The sequence below is a fragment of the Leptodactylus fuscus genome, chromosome 2 (assembly GCF_031893055.1).
Source record: "Leptodactylus fuscus isolate aLepFus1 chromosome 2, aLepFus1.hap2, whole genome shotgun sequence".
Taxonomy (NCBI): domain Eukaryota; kingdom Metazoa; phylum Chordata; class Amphibia; order Anura; family Leptodactylidae; genus Leptodactylus; species Leptodactylus fuscus.
The window spans coordinates 31,427,038-31,445,184 of record NC_134266.1 but is presented as its reverse complement, the minus strand read 5'-3'; the positions used below and the strand labels follow the sequence as shown (position 1 = coordinate 31,445,184).

General features: G+C 41.5%; 1 protein-coding gene across 2 annotated transcripts in view; it reads right to left on the bottom strand.

Moving 5' to 3' along the window:
- Positions 1-18,147, bottom strand: part of EPHA3 (EPH receptor A3) — a 334,850-nt gene that overhangs the window by 94,182 nt on the left and 222,521 nt on the right. For both annotated transcript variants that reach the window (XM_075263556.1, XM_075263557.1), the window contains exon 5: positions 17,790-18,125. In XM_075263556.1, the coding sequence (XP_075119657.1) occupies positions 17,790-18,125 (336 nt within the window). The remainder of the gene's footprint in view (positions 1-17,789; positions 18,126-18,147) is intronic.

Here is an 18,147-nt window from a genome sequence, read left to right as displayed (position 1 = left end):
GTCTGTCTGGGATGATGTGAAGAGACAGAAAGATTGGACAAGCCTACAGAAGATCTGTGCTTAGTTCTCCAAGATGGCGGGACCAATCTCCCTGCCCGGTTCCTTCAAAAACTGTCTGCAAGTACCAAGAAGAATTTATACAGTTTTGAAGTCAAGGGGTGGTAACACCAAATAATGGGGGCCATACCAAATCTGCAACCTGTAAGGGAATGAGCTAATGAATTTCATGTCTCTAGTCATGGACCTTGAGGGGAACTATGCTTTATGTTCACACATGGAATGTGTTTTACTACAAGGTCCACAGTAATCCAAGATTTATACTCAGACTTGTGTGCAGATGTACAGATAGTATACAACAGATCTGATCTAGCTTTAAACCACGGCCATTCAATAGAACTAATCCTCCTTCCACGTGACATGGTAAGGGTGCTCAAGAGGTCCCTACTAGAGATGAGCGAACAGTAAAATGTTCGAGGTTCGATATTCGTTTCGAGTAGCCCCTCAATATCTGACTACTCGAATCGAATATCGAACCCCATTATAGTCTATGGGGGAGGGGGGGAATGCACGTTTCAGGGGTAGGCAACGTTCGATTAAATTACACTTACCAAGTCCACGAGTGAGGGTCGGGCTGGATCCTCCGAATAGTCTTCTCCGTGCAGCGTCCCCACGGCGTCTTCCAGCTCTGAATTCACTCTGCCAGGCATCGGGCCTGGGCAGAGCCGACTGCGCATGTCCGCACTACAAGCAGGCATGCGCAGTCGGCTCTGCCCAGGCCCGATGCCTGGCAGAGTGAATTCAGAGCTGGAAGACGCCGTGGGGAAGCTGCACAGAGAAGACTTCTAAAGGTAGGAGAAGAACCAGCGTTGATTGGCCGACTGTATAGCATTCGGCCAATCAATGCTGGTTCTGCATCGAACTTTTCCATTCGAATAGCGAGTGGTACTTGATCAAGTACGAGTATTTTGAATACCGTAGTATTCGATCGAATACCTACTCGATCGAGTACTACTTGCTCATCTCTAGTCCCTACGTGGTTCTTGCACCAAAACATTCTGCTTTCCTTGTCTGCCCCAGTATATACCTACCTTAACCTACAAAGGACCTTTAATGACCACATTCTGATATCTTTAGGAGCCGATAAGCCACATTTCTATGTACTTAGAATGTGATAAATTCTTCTGATGAAAGTGAACTTCACCAGAATGGTAAGAGATTCGGCTCCGTAGTGAATGTCTCCTGCGGGCTGTGTAGAAAACAAATGATTTAACAGTAATCCTTAATCAGGGCGTAGATGGATGGGTTTAGACTATGTAGCGTCAAGGGCAGGGCTGCGGTTACAATATTCATTTTTCTCTTTCTTATTTCAATGATAAGAGTAATGAGATATGCTCATTCAACTGCAAAAGCAATTTACCAGACTCCGGGAAAATCTTATGTTGGAACCATAAACTTAATTGTTAGTATTTCTACTGCCATTACAGAGGACAAACAGAGGAGCTCTCAAAGGCTTCACATATGAATGAAGCAAAACACGAACCTCGCACTTACTTTAAATAGCCATGTGTACCGTAAAGCCGTACAGATGACCTACAGTGATGAGGAGTTTGGGATGCTACAGCTAGTAAAACCTCAGACAGGTGTGTAGGCCAAATAATATTCTTAGCTTGGCCACCGTCAAAAGTGACTGCGGGTTATATTGTCCAACCACAAGGACTCCAGTCATTTCAATTGTTTGCTGACAAATAAAGCACAGATGTCTAAGCAGAATTTTGGACCTTAGTGGACTGTAGGGTGATGTACAACATCTCCAAGGATCTACTGTAAATGTAAACAGTATAGTATGGGTATATTGGGAATAAGCACATTTGTGAGGTCAGATTTCTTATTACTCTACTATATAAGACAATGAGGCTGTAAGGTGAATCTGTATTTATGGGCTGTATATCTAAATTCTGAAATGAATAGACTACAAACTACACTTAAATAAATATATGATTAGATCTGACTGAAAGATGGTGTTTAGCAGGGGTGCTGCTCCAATGGGGTGACTTTCTCCATAGCACGGGTAAAGGAGAAAGGAGGGAGAAGATGGAGAAATCTAGGGGCCCAATACAGGTTCAGAACCAGCCCAGCACCTCAACACTCCCAGAGGAAGAGACCAATAAAAAAAACTCACTGGACAACCCTGTTAACATAAAAATATGATCTAAACAATAAATAATTTTCTGACGATAGATTCCCTTCAAGTCCAGAGGCATCGAACAATCTCCTGCATGCAAATCAATAGTATTGTAACAAATCCATGTCAAAATCATCATGTATTACATTTATTCATAGATATCACTAGATATGGGCAAACCTTGCAGGATTTATTTTGTGGATATTCGCAAGATTGGTCTATCTGCTTCCTTTTGGCCCAAACTGGGAATCTTCAGACCCCAGAATATACCGTATATACTCGAGTATAAGCCGAATTTTTCAGCACAGTTTTTGTGCTGAAAAAGCCCCCCTCGGCTTATACTTGAGTCAGCAAAATAAAAAAAATAAAAAAAATATTTTTCTTTAAGGGGGGGGTGGGGTCTATGACCAGCCAAAATATCAATGTATAGGATCTGATACACATTAGGTATCCATGTGTCTGAAAATGCCCGGTCTACTGAATATAGGGTATTTGCAGTGCTCCTGTTCCGTCGGGAAAGGGTTAATAGGAGCACTGCAGATACCCTATATTCAGCCAGACTGAATTTCAAATGGGGGAAGAAAAAACAGTCCTCAAGCTCAGGGAAGGGGCAGATAGACAACCAAAACACCCCCTCCCCTTTCCCAGCACCCAGTATCTACTGCACCCAAAAACTCCGACCATTTTAATTTTTGAAATTTTCCAGTAGCTGCTGCATTTCCCCCCCTCGGCTTATACTCGAGTCAATAAGTTTTCCCAGTTTTGTGGTAAAATTAGGGGCCTCGGCTTATATTCAGGTTGGCTTATACTCGAGTATACTGTATACAGTAGTAAGTAGAGGCCATGGGGGAGTGTAGAAACATAATAAACACCCAGGAAAGGTGAAGAGAGGTGAGTATTAGTGTTTATTTTGTTTCCACTCCACCTATGGGCTTCCATTATTATACTCTTGGGTCTGAACCAGAGTATAACAGTGGTTGGTGGATGGCGAACCTAAAAAGTCTTCGACGAACCTGAAACATTTATAAAATTCTAGACAGATACGGTCTGTTCCGAACTGGTTCTAGACATCAACCCATTACAATCTGTGAAAATCGGTGGCTTTTCTGCAACAATATAATCAGGCACCACAATAGAACATCAGTAACAAGTGGATTCCACGTAGATCCGCAGCAATTCTGGATCCATCCTAATAGGTTATACGGACAAGTGTGGCTGGGGTGACCCCTTTTATTGTTATGATGTATGTTCCAGACCTATTAGACTGCTGCTCACCGAGACAGTCGCAATCTGTCACAACATTAATGGAAGACCTGAGTCTGAAGAGAAAACAGCCATTGAGCGTAACAGCTGTTCACTATCATTCCTACAAACAAAGTTCATTACTCCGTACATTTGGGTAACAGCTGTGATTTCTATAACATCAGCAGCTTCAAATGGCCATAGAGAAGTATGAAATTATGAAAACACTATCATTTTTTACGGCGCTAAGTGTTCTGCTGAGTTTCCTTTATAATAGGAGTCGATGACTCTTGTATAATAATGCATACGGGTAATTCATATTAAAAGGCAGGAGGAGGAAATCTGAGCAGTATCATTTGCCGTCAGTCAGGAATGTTTGACGCAGGGGGTCATTTTAAGATCAGGTCTCTCCGACTCTTCTTAGCGGGATCGGCTTGAGACAGCAATACGCATTTATGGACTACGAAGCTATTTGACGAATGTGCAAAAGTTCTCGAAATCAGAACAGTATGGTACCTTTTAATAAGTCCTTGCACATTTTTTACAGTCAGGTTTATGAAATAGAAGACGCTTTCCATAAAGAAATGAAAGAAGGATCCGTGCGGAGATGTCTATTTTAAAGGTGCTAAAATGAACTTGTAATTGAAGCTGTTTCGGGTTAAAGTGCCATAAAGTGAGAATGGTGATATTATTGTAATATGGTAAGAGTCATAATGTGGTCAGTCCATGTAGTCATATATACAGAGGTAACAGACTTTAACACTATACTCCTATCTTGAGTGACATCTTGTTACAAGAGACAACAAAAGCCATTGAAATCTATTGAAAAAGTCAAGTTAACACTTTGTGTCAATGTGTTTTTTGTAATGTTAAATTTCGCTATATCTGTATGAGTGTATGTAAGAGTATACTCTTATTAAATAGCCATAGAACATACAGTCACAACAATGCCCCCCCCCCATAACTATGGGGCACATTATACATGAGTAATGTAGAGTTGTATTTACGCACAGTCAGTTATAGAATTAATATTTTTGCAACCTATAGTGTATTAACCCTTTGCCAACGCCATGATGTAATAGTACATGGTGTTGGACAGGAGGTATAGAGAGGGCTCATGAGGGCTCTGCATTCTCACCAGGCGCCATCCGTATAATACAGTCTATGAGGGGAAAATGCTCGTTTCAGGGGTAGGCAATGTTCGATCAAATTATACTTACCAAGTCCATGAGTGAGGGTCGGGCTGGATCCTCCGAGAAGTCTTCTCCGTGCAGCGTCCCCACGGCGTCTTCCGGCTCTGAATTCACTCTGCCAGGCATCGGGCCTGGGCAGAGTCGACTGCGCATGCCTGCACTACAAGCAGACATGCGCAGTCGGCTCTGCCCAGGCCCGATGCCTGGCAGAGTGAATGAAGAGCTGGAAGACGCCGCAGGGAAGCTGCACGGAGAAGACTTCTAAAGGTAGGAGAAGAACCAGCGTTGATTGGCCGACTGTATAGCATCGAACTTTTACATTCGAACAGCGAGTGGTACTCGATTGAGTACGAGTATTTCGAATACCGTAGTATTCGATCAAATACCTACTCAATCGAATGCTACTCGCTCATCTCTAATAATAATACAAAAACATTTATTCTATACAAGAAACATCATAGTGAGAAAAAAAATCAAAATGAATGGATGACTTTTTTTGATGCTTTAAATCCCCTCCAAAATTGAATAAATAAAAGATCAAAACATCATCTACTCCCTAAAACGATATCTATAAAAACTATAACTTGCAAAATAGAGGCAATAATCAACTCCGGGCATAGAAAAAGAAAAAATTTGAACACAAGGTACTATAATATATACAGTCCTATGAAAAAGTTTGGGCACCCCTATTAATCTTAATCATTTTTAGTTCTAAATATTTTGGTATTTGCAACAGCCATTTCAGTTTGATATATCTAATAACTGATGGACACAGTAATATTTCAGGATTGAAATGAGGTTTATTGTACTAACAGAAAATGTGCAATATGCATTAAACCAAAATTTGACCGGTGCAAAAGTATGGGCACCTCAACAGAAAAGTGACATTAATATTTAGTAGATCCTCCTTTTGCAAAGATAACAGCCTCTAGTCGCTTCCTGTAGCTTTTAATCAGTTCCTGGATCCTGGATAAAGGTATTTTGGACAAACAATTCAAGTTCAGTTAAGTTAGATGGTCGCCGAGCATGGACAGCCCACTTCAAATCATCCCACAGATGTTCAATGATATTCAGGTCTGGGGACTGGGATGGCCATTCCAGAACATTGTAATTGTTCCTCTGCATGAATGCCTGAGGATTTGGAGCGGTGTTTTGGATCATTGTCTTGCTGAAATATCCATCCCCGGCGTAACTTCAACTTCGTCACTGATTCTTGAACATTATTCTCAAGAATCTGCTGATACTGAGTGGAATCCATGCGACTCTCAACTTTAACAAGATTCCCGATGCCGGCATTGGCCACACAGCCCCAAAGCATGATGGAACCTCCACCAAATTTTACAGTGGGTAGCATGTGTTTTTCTTGGAATGCTGTTTCTTTTTGGACGCCATGCATAATGCCTTTTTTTATAACCAAACAACTCAATCTTTGTTTCCAAAATGAAGCTGGCTTCTCCAAATGTGCTTTTGCATACCTCAGGCAACTCTATTTGTGGCGTACGTGCAGAAACGGCTTCTTTCTCATCACTCTCCCATACAGCTTCTATTTGTGCAAAGTGCGCTGTATAGTTGACCGATGCACAGTGACACCATCTGCAGCAAGATGATGCTGCAGCTCTTTGGAGGTGGTCTGTGGATTGTCCTTGACTGTTCTCACCATTCTTCTTCTCTGCCTTTCTGATATTTTTCTTGGCCTGCCACTTCTGGGCTTAACAAGAACTGTCCCTGTGGTCTTCCATTTCCTTACTATGTTCCTCACAGTGGAAACTGACAGGTTAAATCTCTGAGACAACGTTTTGTATCCTTCCCCTGAACAACTATGTTGAACAATCTTTGTTTTCAGATCATTTGAGAGCGGGCTGTCCATGTTCGGCGACCATCAAACTTAACTGAACTTGAATTGTTTTGTAGAAAGAAATGGTCCAAAATACCTTCATCCAGGATCCAGGAACTGATTAAAAGCTACAGGAAGCGACTAGAGGCTGATATCTATGCAAAAGGAGGATGTACTAAATATTAATGTCACTTTTCTGTTGAGGTGCCCATACTTTTGCACCGGTCACATTTTGGTTTAATGCATATTGCACATTTTCTGTTAGTACAATAAACCTCATTTCAATCCTGAAATATTACTGTGTCCATCAGTTATTAGATATATCAAACTGAAATGGCTGTTGCAAACACCAAAATATTTAGAACTAAAAATGATTAAGATTAATAGGGGTGCCCAAACTTTTTCATAGGACTGTATATATAAAAAAAACCCTATATAAATCCGGTATCTCCATGATCATACTGACTTGCAGAATATAGGAACTGTGTCATGTTTCCCATACAATAAATGATGTAAAAACCCCAAACCCATAAAATAAAAGGGGTTATTTTTTTTTCTATCCCACCACATTCTGACATTTTTACAGTTTGTCACTACATTGTATGGAATATTAGGTACCATTAGGAAGTATAGAGTGTCCTACAAACAATGAGCCCTTGTATGTCTTTGTTTACAGATAATAATAAAAAGCTATGACTTTTGGAAGGCGGGGAGTAAATAATAGGAACACAAAAATGAAAAATAGCTGTGGTGGTAAGGGGTTAAACACAGAAGCTTCAAGGAGCTCAGGAGCTTCAAGCTATATATTTTCCAAGGCCATGGTGACTTAGTTGTCAGGACTTTTGCATTGAATCAGATGAGCATGAAGGGGTGACCTGAGACTATACCTGCACTAGTTATTTCAGCCAATAGTCATCATTGCGGTCCAGGTTCTGTCTCCTTCTAGAGCTTTCTCAGAAGAACCGACATAGGTTCTGAAACCCCGGACAACACCAGTAAATTAAAACCATCTGATGTTGCCTACGGGAGCAAAATTGAAGTTGAAAATCCTTTCTAACGTTGCCAGTGACGCATCCAAAGTTTTCTACTTAAGAAGATTGAATCACATGATCTTGTTATGATCTGGGAAAACTCAAGCTTAAGTATTATCACCTCGAGATTCTCAAAGGTATCAGGAGAACGCTGACTTATCTCAGAGTCATTCCGGAGGCTGGCCTACCATGGCTCATTCCACACGGGACCCGAGCGGTTCCTTCACTTCTTCTTGGCTCTTCCAACTATTGTTCTAAATCATGAAATCTTGTTTATTGCAACTGTTTGAGAGTCAAAAACTCAACATATCCCAGGTACAACTTTCTATCACACATATAATGGGCTGCAGCTGTGAAAACAATCCCTAAGCCATCCATCCGCTATATCATGTCATCAGTGGACGTTTAATAAGCCTACTATCTGCTGAACCTTTTTATTAGGACCAGTGGGAGGAAAATAAATACATCAAGTGCAGAACATCTGAGCCTGAGATATTATACACTTTTATAAAGACGCATTTTGTGGCTTGTATGTGTTCTCCGGCCAGGCCATAAACTAAGAAAAAGCCCATAAAATACATTTAACATTATCTTAAAAGTAGATGCTTCTAAGTACTAAATTATTTGGCAGAAGTTATTTAATTTTGACATATTTAATGACTAAGGAAAGAACACCGCATCTGTGGCGACTACATACTTGCGCGATTGCTCCCCCGAGTGCGGAAACACGACTGCGATGAGTAACTTAAGCATTTTGTAAATGGTTCCCCATAATATCCGACAGGTTAATTGTTCGGCTGCTCGCCCTGCGACGTGGAGAAGTATCCGAGACCATATAATAGATACACTTTATTCTCTGCTTTATAGAGGTTCTCAGAAATTATTAGACTAATATTTCACTCGTTGGGAAAGGGAGGACAAGGGGTTATGGAGTCAAATTATCAGGTGGAACGTGGAGGGAGATCTGGGCAAAGAATTCCAAAGAGATCTACTTCGCAATGGAACAGCATTGCGGTTTACGGTTTTGTATAGAGATGGGCGAATTGTTTTGTACCGGGCCAGGGATGACCCAAATAGGTTTTTTTTTTAAAAAACATCAAACAAATTTAGATTCGTCTCAGACAAACTAAAACGGCCTATGTGTTATACTCTGGGGTCTCTTCAGACCCCAGTGTATAATAGGGGAGATGAAAAAAAAAGCAAAAATTTTGTTACCTTCTGTTACTTCTTTCGGACTCTTTGCAGCACCTGGTGACATTCGGCACTCTTCTGTGATTTCATTGGCCCAGGCTCAGCACTAAGGCCTGTGATTGGACCTCAGTAGTGACCTGGGCACACTGAGCGTTATGACATAGGGAGGTTGAGCATGCCCATGTAACCCATGATGGTCCAATCACAGGACTCAGTCATGATCCCCGGGCCAATGATGTCACACAAGAGCACTGGACTTCATTAGGAGAGCGGTACATGCTGCAAGGTGGCCCAAAGAGCTAATGTAAGGTGAGTATGATTTTTTTTACATCTCCCCTGGGCCTCCAGCTATTATACTCTGGGATCTGAAGAGCCCATCTCTAGTTTTATATTTAATTTTTCATTATTGAATTAGTAGTAACATACAATAGACGGTGGGGAACATTTATCAAGCCATTTTTGCCTATTTTACTCTAATTCCACCCTTTTTTAAGTTTTGTGGTCTGCACGCACGATTTATCAAGTTTTTGTGTAACATTTTATACACATTTATGAAAGGCCCCCTTTTTCAAAAAGGTGCAGAAAAAAGGAGAACAGTGTTCCAATACAAAGGTACCGTATACAACCTGACACATGTGAGAGAAATGAAATCACAAGTTCTGTGAATTTTGTGCGAAATTTTTGTCAAAAGTGTGCTTTTTTTTTTTTTGATAAATTAGACATAGTTAGTGGCAAAATGAAAAAGATACAAAGAATTGTTAAATAACTCCTAATGACGTAAAACAGGACAGGAACGCCCATCGCAAACCTTAAACAATAGGGCATAAAAAAGCATAGACAACAAAACAAAGTTAATAATTGTATTTGTATTACAGTTGATAGGCATAGGACACCTACTCCAAGTGATCACTCGCCCCGACATAGTCAAGGGGGGCGCAATAATTCATGCTAAACATTAAGGCCATTAATATCAGATTGGTGTGGGGGCGGGTAAGCCCGCTATAGCATGGATCAGTTGTTCTGGGTTGTGGGCAGTCCTTGTACTATATAGTGCATGGAACTGGAAACAGATAACTCTGTACACTGTATAATGGCCAGGCGACATAACGTCCTCTTCCGGCTGTGTGTACTCTATAATACATGGACCAGACATAGTTCTGAACAGCTGATCCTTACCGGGATGGCTATGCAAAGGATAGGCCATGGATAAAAAAAATTCCCAGATAACCTGTTACATTTTCTAGGTAATCCGAATTGTTACAGACTCTACAGCTCATCTTTTAACCATCCAGTAAGTAATTTCTTCTATAAATATGAATGCTGAGCCTCACAACAGGATGTGAAATTCTCCCAAGACCATTTATCAAGATTATTACATTCTGAGATTCATTTCCTTCTTTTATTTAAAAAACAGCAATTATCTCAATATATTTATGGACGGATTTACAAAGACAATTACAATATTCCTATACAAAATGCACATTGCAAATGTATAATTCCAGATAAGCGGAAAGGAAACAGAAGATGCTGTGAATATCTTTATGGCGTTCCTATATGATGTGTCTATTATAGTCCAAAGCCTGATTTGGGGGAACCATTCAGGATTCATTTCACTTCGAGTTTGGGTAGCTTGGGTGGCATTGCAGAAAAAAAGTCTGCTGCGAAAAAGTTGCGCTTTCAAAAACACCGCAGCATGTTAATTATACCTACGGAAATGTTGGTGTTTTCCATATAGGTATAATAGGAGCAGAAAGTCCACAGAGGAGAATTCTGCTGACTTTCGGGGAAAATGCTGTGGAAAAACATGTCGGGGCTTGCTATGTTGGGGGCTTAGCCCTAAAGAGGACCTTTCATCAGATTGGGCACAGGCAGTTCTATATGCTGCTGTCAGCTTTCCCGATCTGTGCCCCGTATAAAGAGCTATTGTCCCGATACCGTAGCTTTTTACAGTCAGAAGGGCGTTCCTGACAGTCTGTCAGGAACGTCCTTCTCCACAGCAGCGCCTATCATGCTCTACAGTGTGAGCGGGGAGGAACGCCCCCACCCCTCCTGCTAATACTCTTCTATGGACGAGCTGTGTGAGCAGAGGGAGGGGTTCCTCCCCGCTCACACTGTACAGTGCGATAGGCGCTGCTGTGGAGAAGGACGTTCCTGACTGACTGTCAGAAACGCCGTTCTGACTGTAAAGCGATACGGTACCGGGACCAAAAGCTCTTTACCCAGGGCACAGATCGGGAAAGCCGATAGTGCACTGAATTCAGCGCACTATCGGCTTTCCAGCAGTATATAGAACTGCCTGTGCCCAATCTGATGAAAGGTCTTTTTTAAAGTTGGATCTGTTGTGTGCTGCTCATCTGAGGTTGGATTTACCTAATTTTAAGACTTTCTAAGGTACTTTGTTTTTCTCATGACTGTACGTGGTGGCTCCGGCCGATGGTGGTCATGATGGTAAGCTTGGAGTGAAACAAGTCGTGGTGATGGTCCGAGCCCCTCTGAGAAAGAAATGTAAATGCTGCTAAAATATACAGATGGGATGTGACAGTTGTGAGGAGACATATTCGCTGGGGACACATGCTAAGTTTTTGTTTCAATACCCATGAGCCTTAGCTAGGCCCCCAGCTATGTATCTATAATCATAGGACTAGTTCAGGCGCAGTAAAATGGTCAGGATTTTGACGCGAAATCCACATCAAAATCCTGTTCAAAAAACCACCTCCCATTGAAATCAATGGGAGCTAGTCAAAAACGAAAAAAGAAGCGAGCTGCCTTTTCTTCAGGCAGATTCCGCAGCCGATTCAGCCACGGACATCCGCCTCGCGACACCATCCTCCTGACTAGGCCCATTAATTTGGGCCTAATCTGGAGCAGAAAGCCGTGAGACTTTGTTGTCCCCAGCTTAGCGCTAGGTTGTGACTGGTTGCTATTCGCAAACAAAGACAATTTTTAATTCATTTTTTATAACTCTGCCCCAATAGAGGAGATTTATTAAAATGGTCTTAAAGCTAAACTGACCTAATATATCCAATAGCAACCAATCACAAAGGAGCTTTCATTTTTCGGGAGCATAATACAAAATGAATGCTGCGCTTTGATTGGTTGCTATGGGCAACTAAGTCACTTTTGCTTTTACACAGTTGGGGAGATTTATCAAGAAAAATGTGCCAAAATTTTGGAGTGACCTTGACCAAAAATCTATCTAACCTGCCCAGCAGCACATTTATAAAGTGTTTTAGGCTGGATTCATATACGCACTCGGTTTCCATTCATGGATTTCATCTCCAATTCCACTTGAAAAATGTGGAGAGAAAAGTTCTGCAAGCAGGACTTTTCCCTCTACATTTTTTGGGCGGAAACCTGGCGGCCCCCATTATAGTCTATAGCAGGGGTCCTCAAACTTTTTAAACAGTGGGCCGGAGGCAGAGCAGGTTGCACAGACATCGGGAGCGGTGCCCTCCAATAGGTAAAGTGAAGTGCGCTCCATGGCCTGGCCCGAGCTCCCCGGGGGCTTCATTATAAATGCACGCCTGCCGGCGTTGTCGGCGGGGCCAGACAGAAGTGCTTGCCGCAGTTTGAGGACCCCTGGTCTATAGGGTCCGCATGTTTCTGCGGGTAACTGTTTTTTAAACGGATTGGTTTTCCCGAGAGCAGGTGTAACCTAGTGTCAGACACTTTTTAGAGACTTTTACAAATTGTACAAACAGGGACATTATTTAACAAAAAGTGGGCGATACCATCCACCAAAAAAATGGTGACATATTTTCTGGTGTAAATTAAGTTAGACCAGGCAGTCTAAGGCTATGTTCACATTAAGGAATTTGCCGTGGATTTCACATCCCATTGTTTTCAACGGGAGACAGAGATTGCAGCAGGACACGGAAAAAAGAAGCGTCTTGCTCATTCTTGCCATGGACACCACGGCTGATTCAGCTATAGAGTCTGTGGCTCAAGAACCCTACAGTGTAGGCGCAACTAAGGGGGCATCATACAGTGTCGGGGCAACTAAAGGGCACATTATACAGCAAGTAGCCATTATACAGTGTGGAAGCACTAAGGGGACATTATACTGTGTCGGGGCACTAAGGAGAAATTACACTGTGTGCAGCAGTCCTGTACTCTCTCCACTTCCTGAATTTCTCGCACATTGGTGGGCGGGGTTTCACTTGCTGTGCTATCTGCAATGATCCACAGTATGACGCTGCTGTGGAAACTGATGTAGCAGAGCTGGATTTGAGTCAGTTTGCATTACATACAGAGGTAACAGACTCCTTATCTCAGCCCTTATCAGCCAAATTCAATTATACGGGCTGATAAGTGGAAAAGCTGAAGATAGACAGCACAGTCATCCCGGAGCTCTCACCTCCCCCTCCCCTATATGAGGAGCTCCGTTGCTTGTCAGCCCCTCCCTCCCCCCCCCCTGAGAGCAGGCAGCTACATTACTTGACAAATGAGCAGATAATTCCAAGGGCCAGTGTCAACAATGAAGTGAATAAATTAAGATAGCGGCCAAACAAAGCAGTTTTGATAAAGCAATGTATTTATGTCTTATATCCACATAAACTAGCAGTATAGATAGGATCCTTGTTATGGAACAACCCCTTTAACCACTGATCCTCCACTGCTTGAGAACTGAATATTCCTGGAAACTCCATCTGCAAGCCACATCCCAATAGCTTGGCTACTTGTTACTCCCCCATAGATATGAAGTTCCTACAGTTCTAAATGCCAAGGTTGTCTAGGTCAGTTCATTGCCTACTTTGGCAGATATGACATTCAGGACTCTAGGAGCTGTAACGGTCATATTGAATATCACTCAGCTTTCCCAGAAACAGATAAGAAATAGCTATGATAATTTTGATAAGGTGGTAAACTCTTCTTTGTACAGGCAGAACCATTGCCAAATACTCCGCATTCATATCCAGTAATGAAAGGTCTTCCAGTTATTCTACAACCTATGTCGTTTAATAAAGTAAACTGCTAAATTCAATGATATTTCACTATATACAACATTCATAAATATATATATTTTTATAATTTCCTTTAATGGTTAGATTAAGTAAAGTGCTATTTTGGCAGGGATAGAAAGCCGAGGGCTTATACGGGAACTACACCCATTAAGCACAGCTCGGTTTTATTACAGCTCCTTACATGGATGACCAGTTTCTTATATCATAGCTGTTGTATTCTTTTATGTGCGCATCTGCAAGCAGCTTGTTCTGTGCTCTAAACATTACAACAATAATATTATGTCATGACAGGGTCTCCTTGGGCTTTTCGTAGGAAGGCTTCTAACCTAGACCACACTTTAATATCTCAGTTGCAGTCCCATGTAAATCACAGATACTGTGACTTTTAGATACTATATTTTGACAGTGATTTATACATTTATAATAACAGGCAAAGGCAGCTTTACAATGAACATTTTTTATATTTATTGCTGTGCATTACACTATTATTAGTAGTAGTAATATCATAAATATATATAAGTCGGTGGAGAGAAAAGTCCTCTTTGCAGGACTTTTTTAATGCCGATTTTAAGCAGAATCCTATGGGAGACTCAAATGCTAGTGTGCACCTAATGTTGCAAATCTTAGCTTTTAACATTTACTGTACGGTATGCTACCATGACTTTCATAGATATTGATGTGTATTCTGTAGGATTGAGCCGATCTTGAGATTTCAGGATCGTTTTCAAAATCCGATTTCCAATAATTTTCCAGCCAAACCCGGTCCCGATCCCAATTCCGATCCTAATGCAAGTCAAAGGGATTTTTTAATGATCGAAAATCGGATTTTAAAAAACGATCCTATTCACTACACAGCACGGAGTCCAAAAATGTAAGGCTTCAATTTTTGGACTCCATGCTGTGTAGTGATTAAAAAATCCGCCGGCTACTTAGTCCCCCCTGCTGTCCGGTTAGAGGGCGAGGAGACGTGAGTGCATCACTCACGTCTCCCCTCCTAGTACCCGCCCACACTCTCCTAAGCCACAACAAGCCCGCCTTCTCCCAGCATCTGTAATACTAGTGTAGGGAGGTGGGGGTGCATATGGCGCTCTGCCGGCATGTGAATGACAGAGGTGAAGACAGAGAACAACGTCCGGGAGCTCCAGGAAGCAGCAGTGATTTTGTGCAGGTGAGGTTGAGCGATCAGGATCAGAATTCCGTTCTCAATTTTTTTTTTAGGCGGAACTCGCTCAGCCCAAGTATTCTGTGCTGAAATTTAATTTTTATTGAATATTTTACAACTATTTTATTGAATATTTTGCACCTATTTTATTGAATATTTTGCCCCTCTTTTGTACCACTGTGGTCTCAATAGATCCTAATACAAAGCTGCACTTGTACTGTATAAAATAATACAGTCCTATAGAGCCTCCAGCTGTTGGTGCTGAATATCCCTTTAAGAAACCACTATCTTATTACATAAATTGCTTTGATAGATTTGCGGCGATTAAACTTCACTAAATAGAGAATTTACAATCACTTAATGTTACAGTGATATTCAGGTTCTCTCGTATCCTGGAAATGTATCAGTCAATTTCCTGTGAAGTATGCTGCGTATAAATAGCCTTATTCAGGATGTGCACAGTAGAGTCAGGTTTCCTAAATTGTAAGTAATATCTTGCTCTAATTTCCTTGCGCTGCTTCCTAAATGTGTGTATTAAATGGTGGGAGCGCTCTTAACATTGACCTGCACTGCCTTAAATATTTCCCTCTACTGCATTACCCCGTGATTGATTCTGATCTACTCGCTGGGACTGATTTAACAAATGGTAGTAATTGTGGATTCATTAAATGTTTTGTGGTAGCCGGAAAACAAGACATTAGGAAGCTTTCATTGTTAATAATAAATCAGCGTCCAGTATGTTTAGTGGGGAATCCATTACAGTAACGGAACGTTACCTTCACTTGTCCAAGTCTACGGGAAAACTTTATTACCCGGTCTAATTGGCTCCAATACAAAGGAACAACCCTGTAAGAATTGTCTGCAAGATTAAGGGGTACTTCCTGCAAATTCCTCCATATAGACGAGCCTTATTTTAGTGGCTATGTGTTGAGTATGGTCCTGGAGGGGGTTATCCCAACGTTCCCCTGACAGATGATGTCAGAACGGTCAGGCATGTTGAATATTACATGCCTATCCTTTCGTTCTCAAGGAAGAAAAGCCCCCACTCCAGGTGTCTGACAACAGCCTACCCCTATCTCCACATTCAGGACATGGGTAGAGTAGAGAAAAGGAGGAATGGAAGGTGTATGGTCGTGAAGGACTGTATAACATGACTGCTTTCTTCTTCTCAGGAAGTGACATCGTGTCCATTTACCGGATTTGGTTGTTAAAAATTGATAGAAAGATTTGCTTCTGGTGAATGAAGGAGACAAACTTGGCCAAAAGTTCTGAGAAAATATAAGAAAATTTTGGAGACAAACTTGGTGGACAAGCTGGTGGCCAGAAACTAGAAGACAACACATTCTGGTTCCTACAGGTGATATTACGTACATTTTTTTTTTTTTACATATACATATACACAGGTAGATATTAGATAGATAGATAGATAGATAGATAGATAGATAGATAGATATTGAATTAGCAAGAGATAAAACAAAAGTAGATAGATAGATGTTCTAGAATTGATTTGTATAGTACAACGATAGAGATAGATAGATAGATAGATAGATAGATAGATAGATAGATAGATAGATAGATAGGAGATAGATAGATAGATAGATAGATTAGATAGGAGATAGATAGATAGATAGATAGATAGGAGATAGATAGATAGATAGATAGATAGAACATGCTTGTGAAACACAAAACCAGTCTACTGTTTTTCAATGTCCATTAAAGAGCCCATATACATAAGAACAGACCTCGATTTTGTCAGGACCAGTCAACTACCTTACGTTTATGGAGGTGTGCCTACTCTTGACAGATGACATGGGGAAAAGAGGGGCTAGTCCTGTTGAAATTTAACATGCTCAATCCTTTGGAATTAAGTAGGCCCTACACTTCTTGTAGTGTTTTATGATATGTAAGAACAATGGATCAGCCAAGACAAACTCAAACTTGCCTGATTCGTTTTTGGGGAGAGTCAGGACTCTTCCATAAAGATAGTTGGCCAGTTCCCCTTAAACCAGTAGTAGAAGCTGATTTCCCTGGTATTTGTATTGATACCTTAAGGGTGCATTCACACGGAGTAAAATGGAGTGTAATTTGGAGTGTAATTTTTACACGTGTAAAAAATTTACACGTGTATTTTGGAGTGTTTTTTTTACACGTGGCGTTTCAGTAGTGTTTTTCAGGAGCATTTACACGAGTAAAAAAACAGCTTCAGTAAACGCTCCAAAAAACGCTCCGTAAACGCTACTGAAACGCCACGTGTAAGAAAAACACTCCAAAATACACGTGTACATTTTTTACATGTGTAAAAATTACACTCCAGATTACACTCCATTTTAGGGAGCATTCACACGGCGTAACGTCTCGCGAGATTTGGCACGTGTACGCCGCGTGACCCTTTGCGTGCCGTACACGCTCCCATTCATTTCAATGGGAGCGGGGAGCGTATGCGCCGCGCTAGTTTGCGGCCGTGCATTTATTCATGGCCGCAAACTAGCGCGGCGCATACGCTCCCCGCTCCCATTGAAATGAATGGGAGCGTGTACGGCACGCAAAGGGTCACGCGGCGTACACGTGCCAAATCTCGCGGGACGTTACGCCGTGTGAATGCTCCCTTACTCCGTGTGAATGTACCCTTCTACCTCCCTATTGAGAACAACCGTATTGAGAAATTTGGTAGAAAAGTTGTCGGAATACAGGCATTCATCCAATAGCTATTGAAGGTGCATAGGCGTATAGGATATGATCTTATAGCCATTGTTTTGCTAGTTGAGCTTTATACTTTTATGGTAAAACAGAGAGACTGGACAAAAAAATTTTAGCAGTAATTGTCCTCTTCTTGATCCCAGGAGAACCTAAAAATTGATGGCCAAACCATAAGTGTTGACTCTCCATGTCTATACAAACATGGAGGTCCTAGCCAGGCAGAAGACTTACATGGCCTCCACGTGTGACTAATAAGCATCTCTCCATACATGAAGTGTTGAGGGATCACTAACCTGCCTGGTTGGTGGTGATGCTGACCGCTGCAATGTGTCTTGTCGGTACACTCTGGTCAGAGACTCCGTTCATAGATTCAATTTCGAAAGTATAGTTGGTGTGTGCAAGTAAATCCGTGATAGTCACAGTGGTGTTGGTTAAACCAATCTGTCGAGGAATAAACCTCAAATTTCCTTTGCAAGCTTCACAAAACTTTGTGTTTCCACCACATTTCTTGCAGACTACATTGAAAGTGAGATCTTTCCGTCCACCGGTGTCCAACGGCCAACTCCAATCTAATATAACCGATGTTTCATTGATATTAGAAATGAGGTTTCTTGGTGCAGACGGTGGTCCTAGGAAAACAAAGGAGCAGAA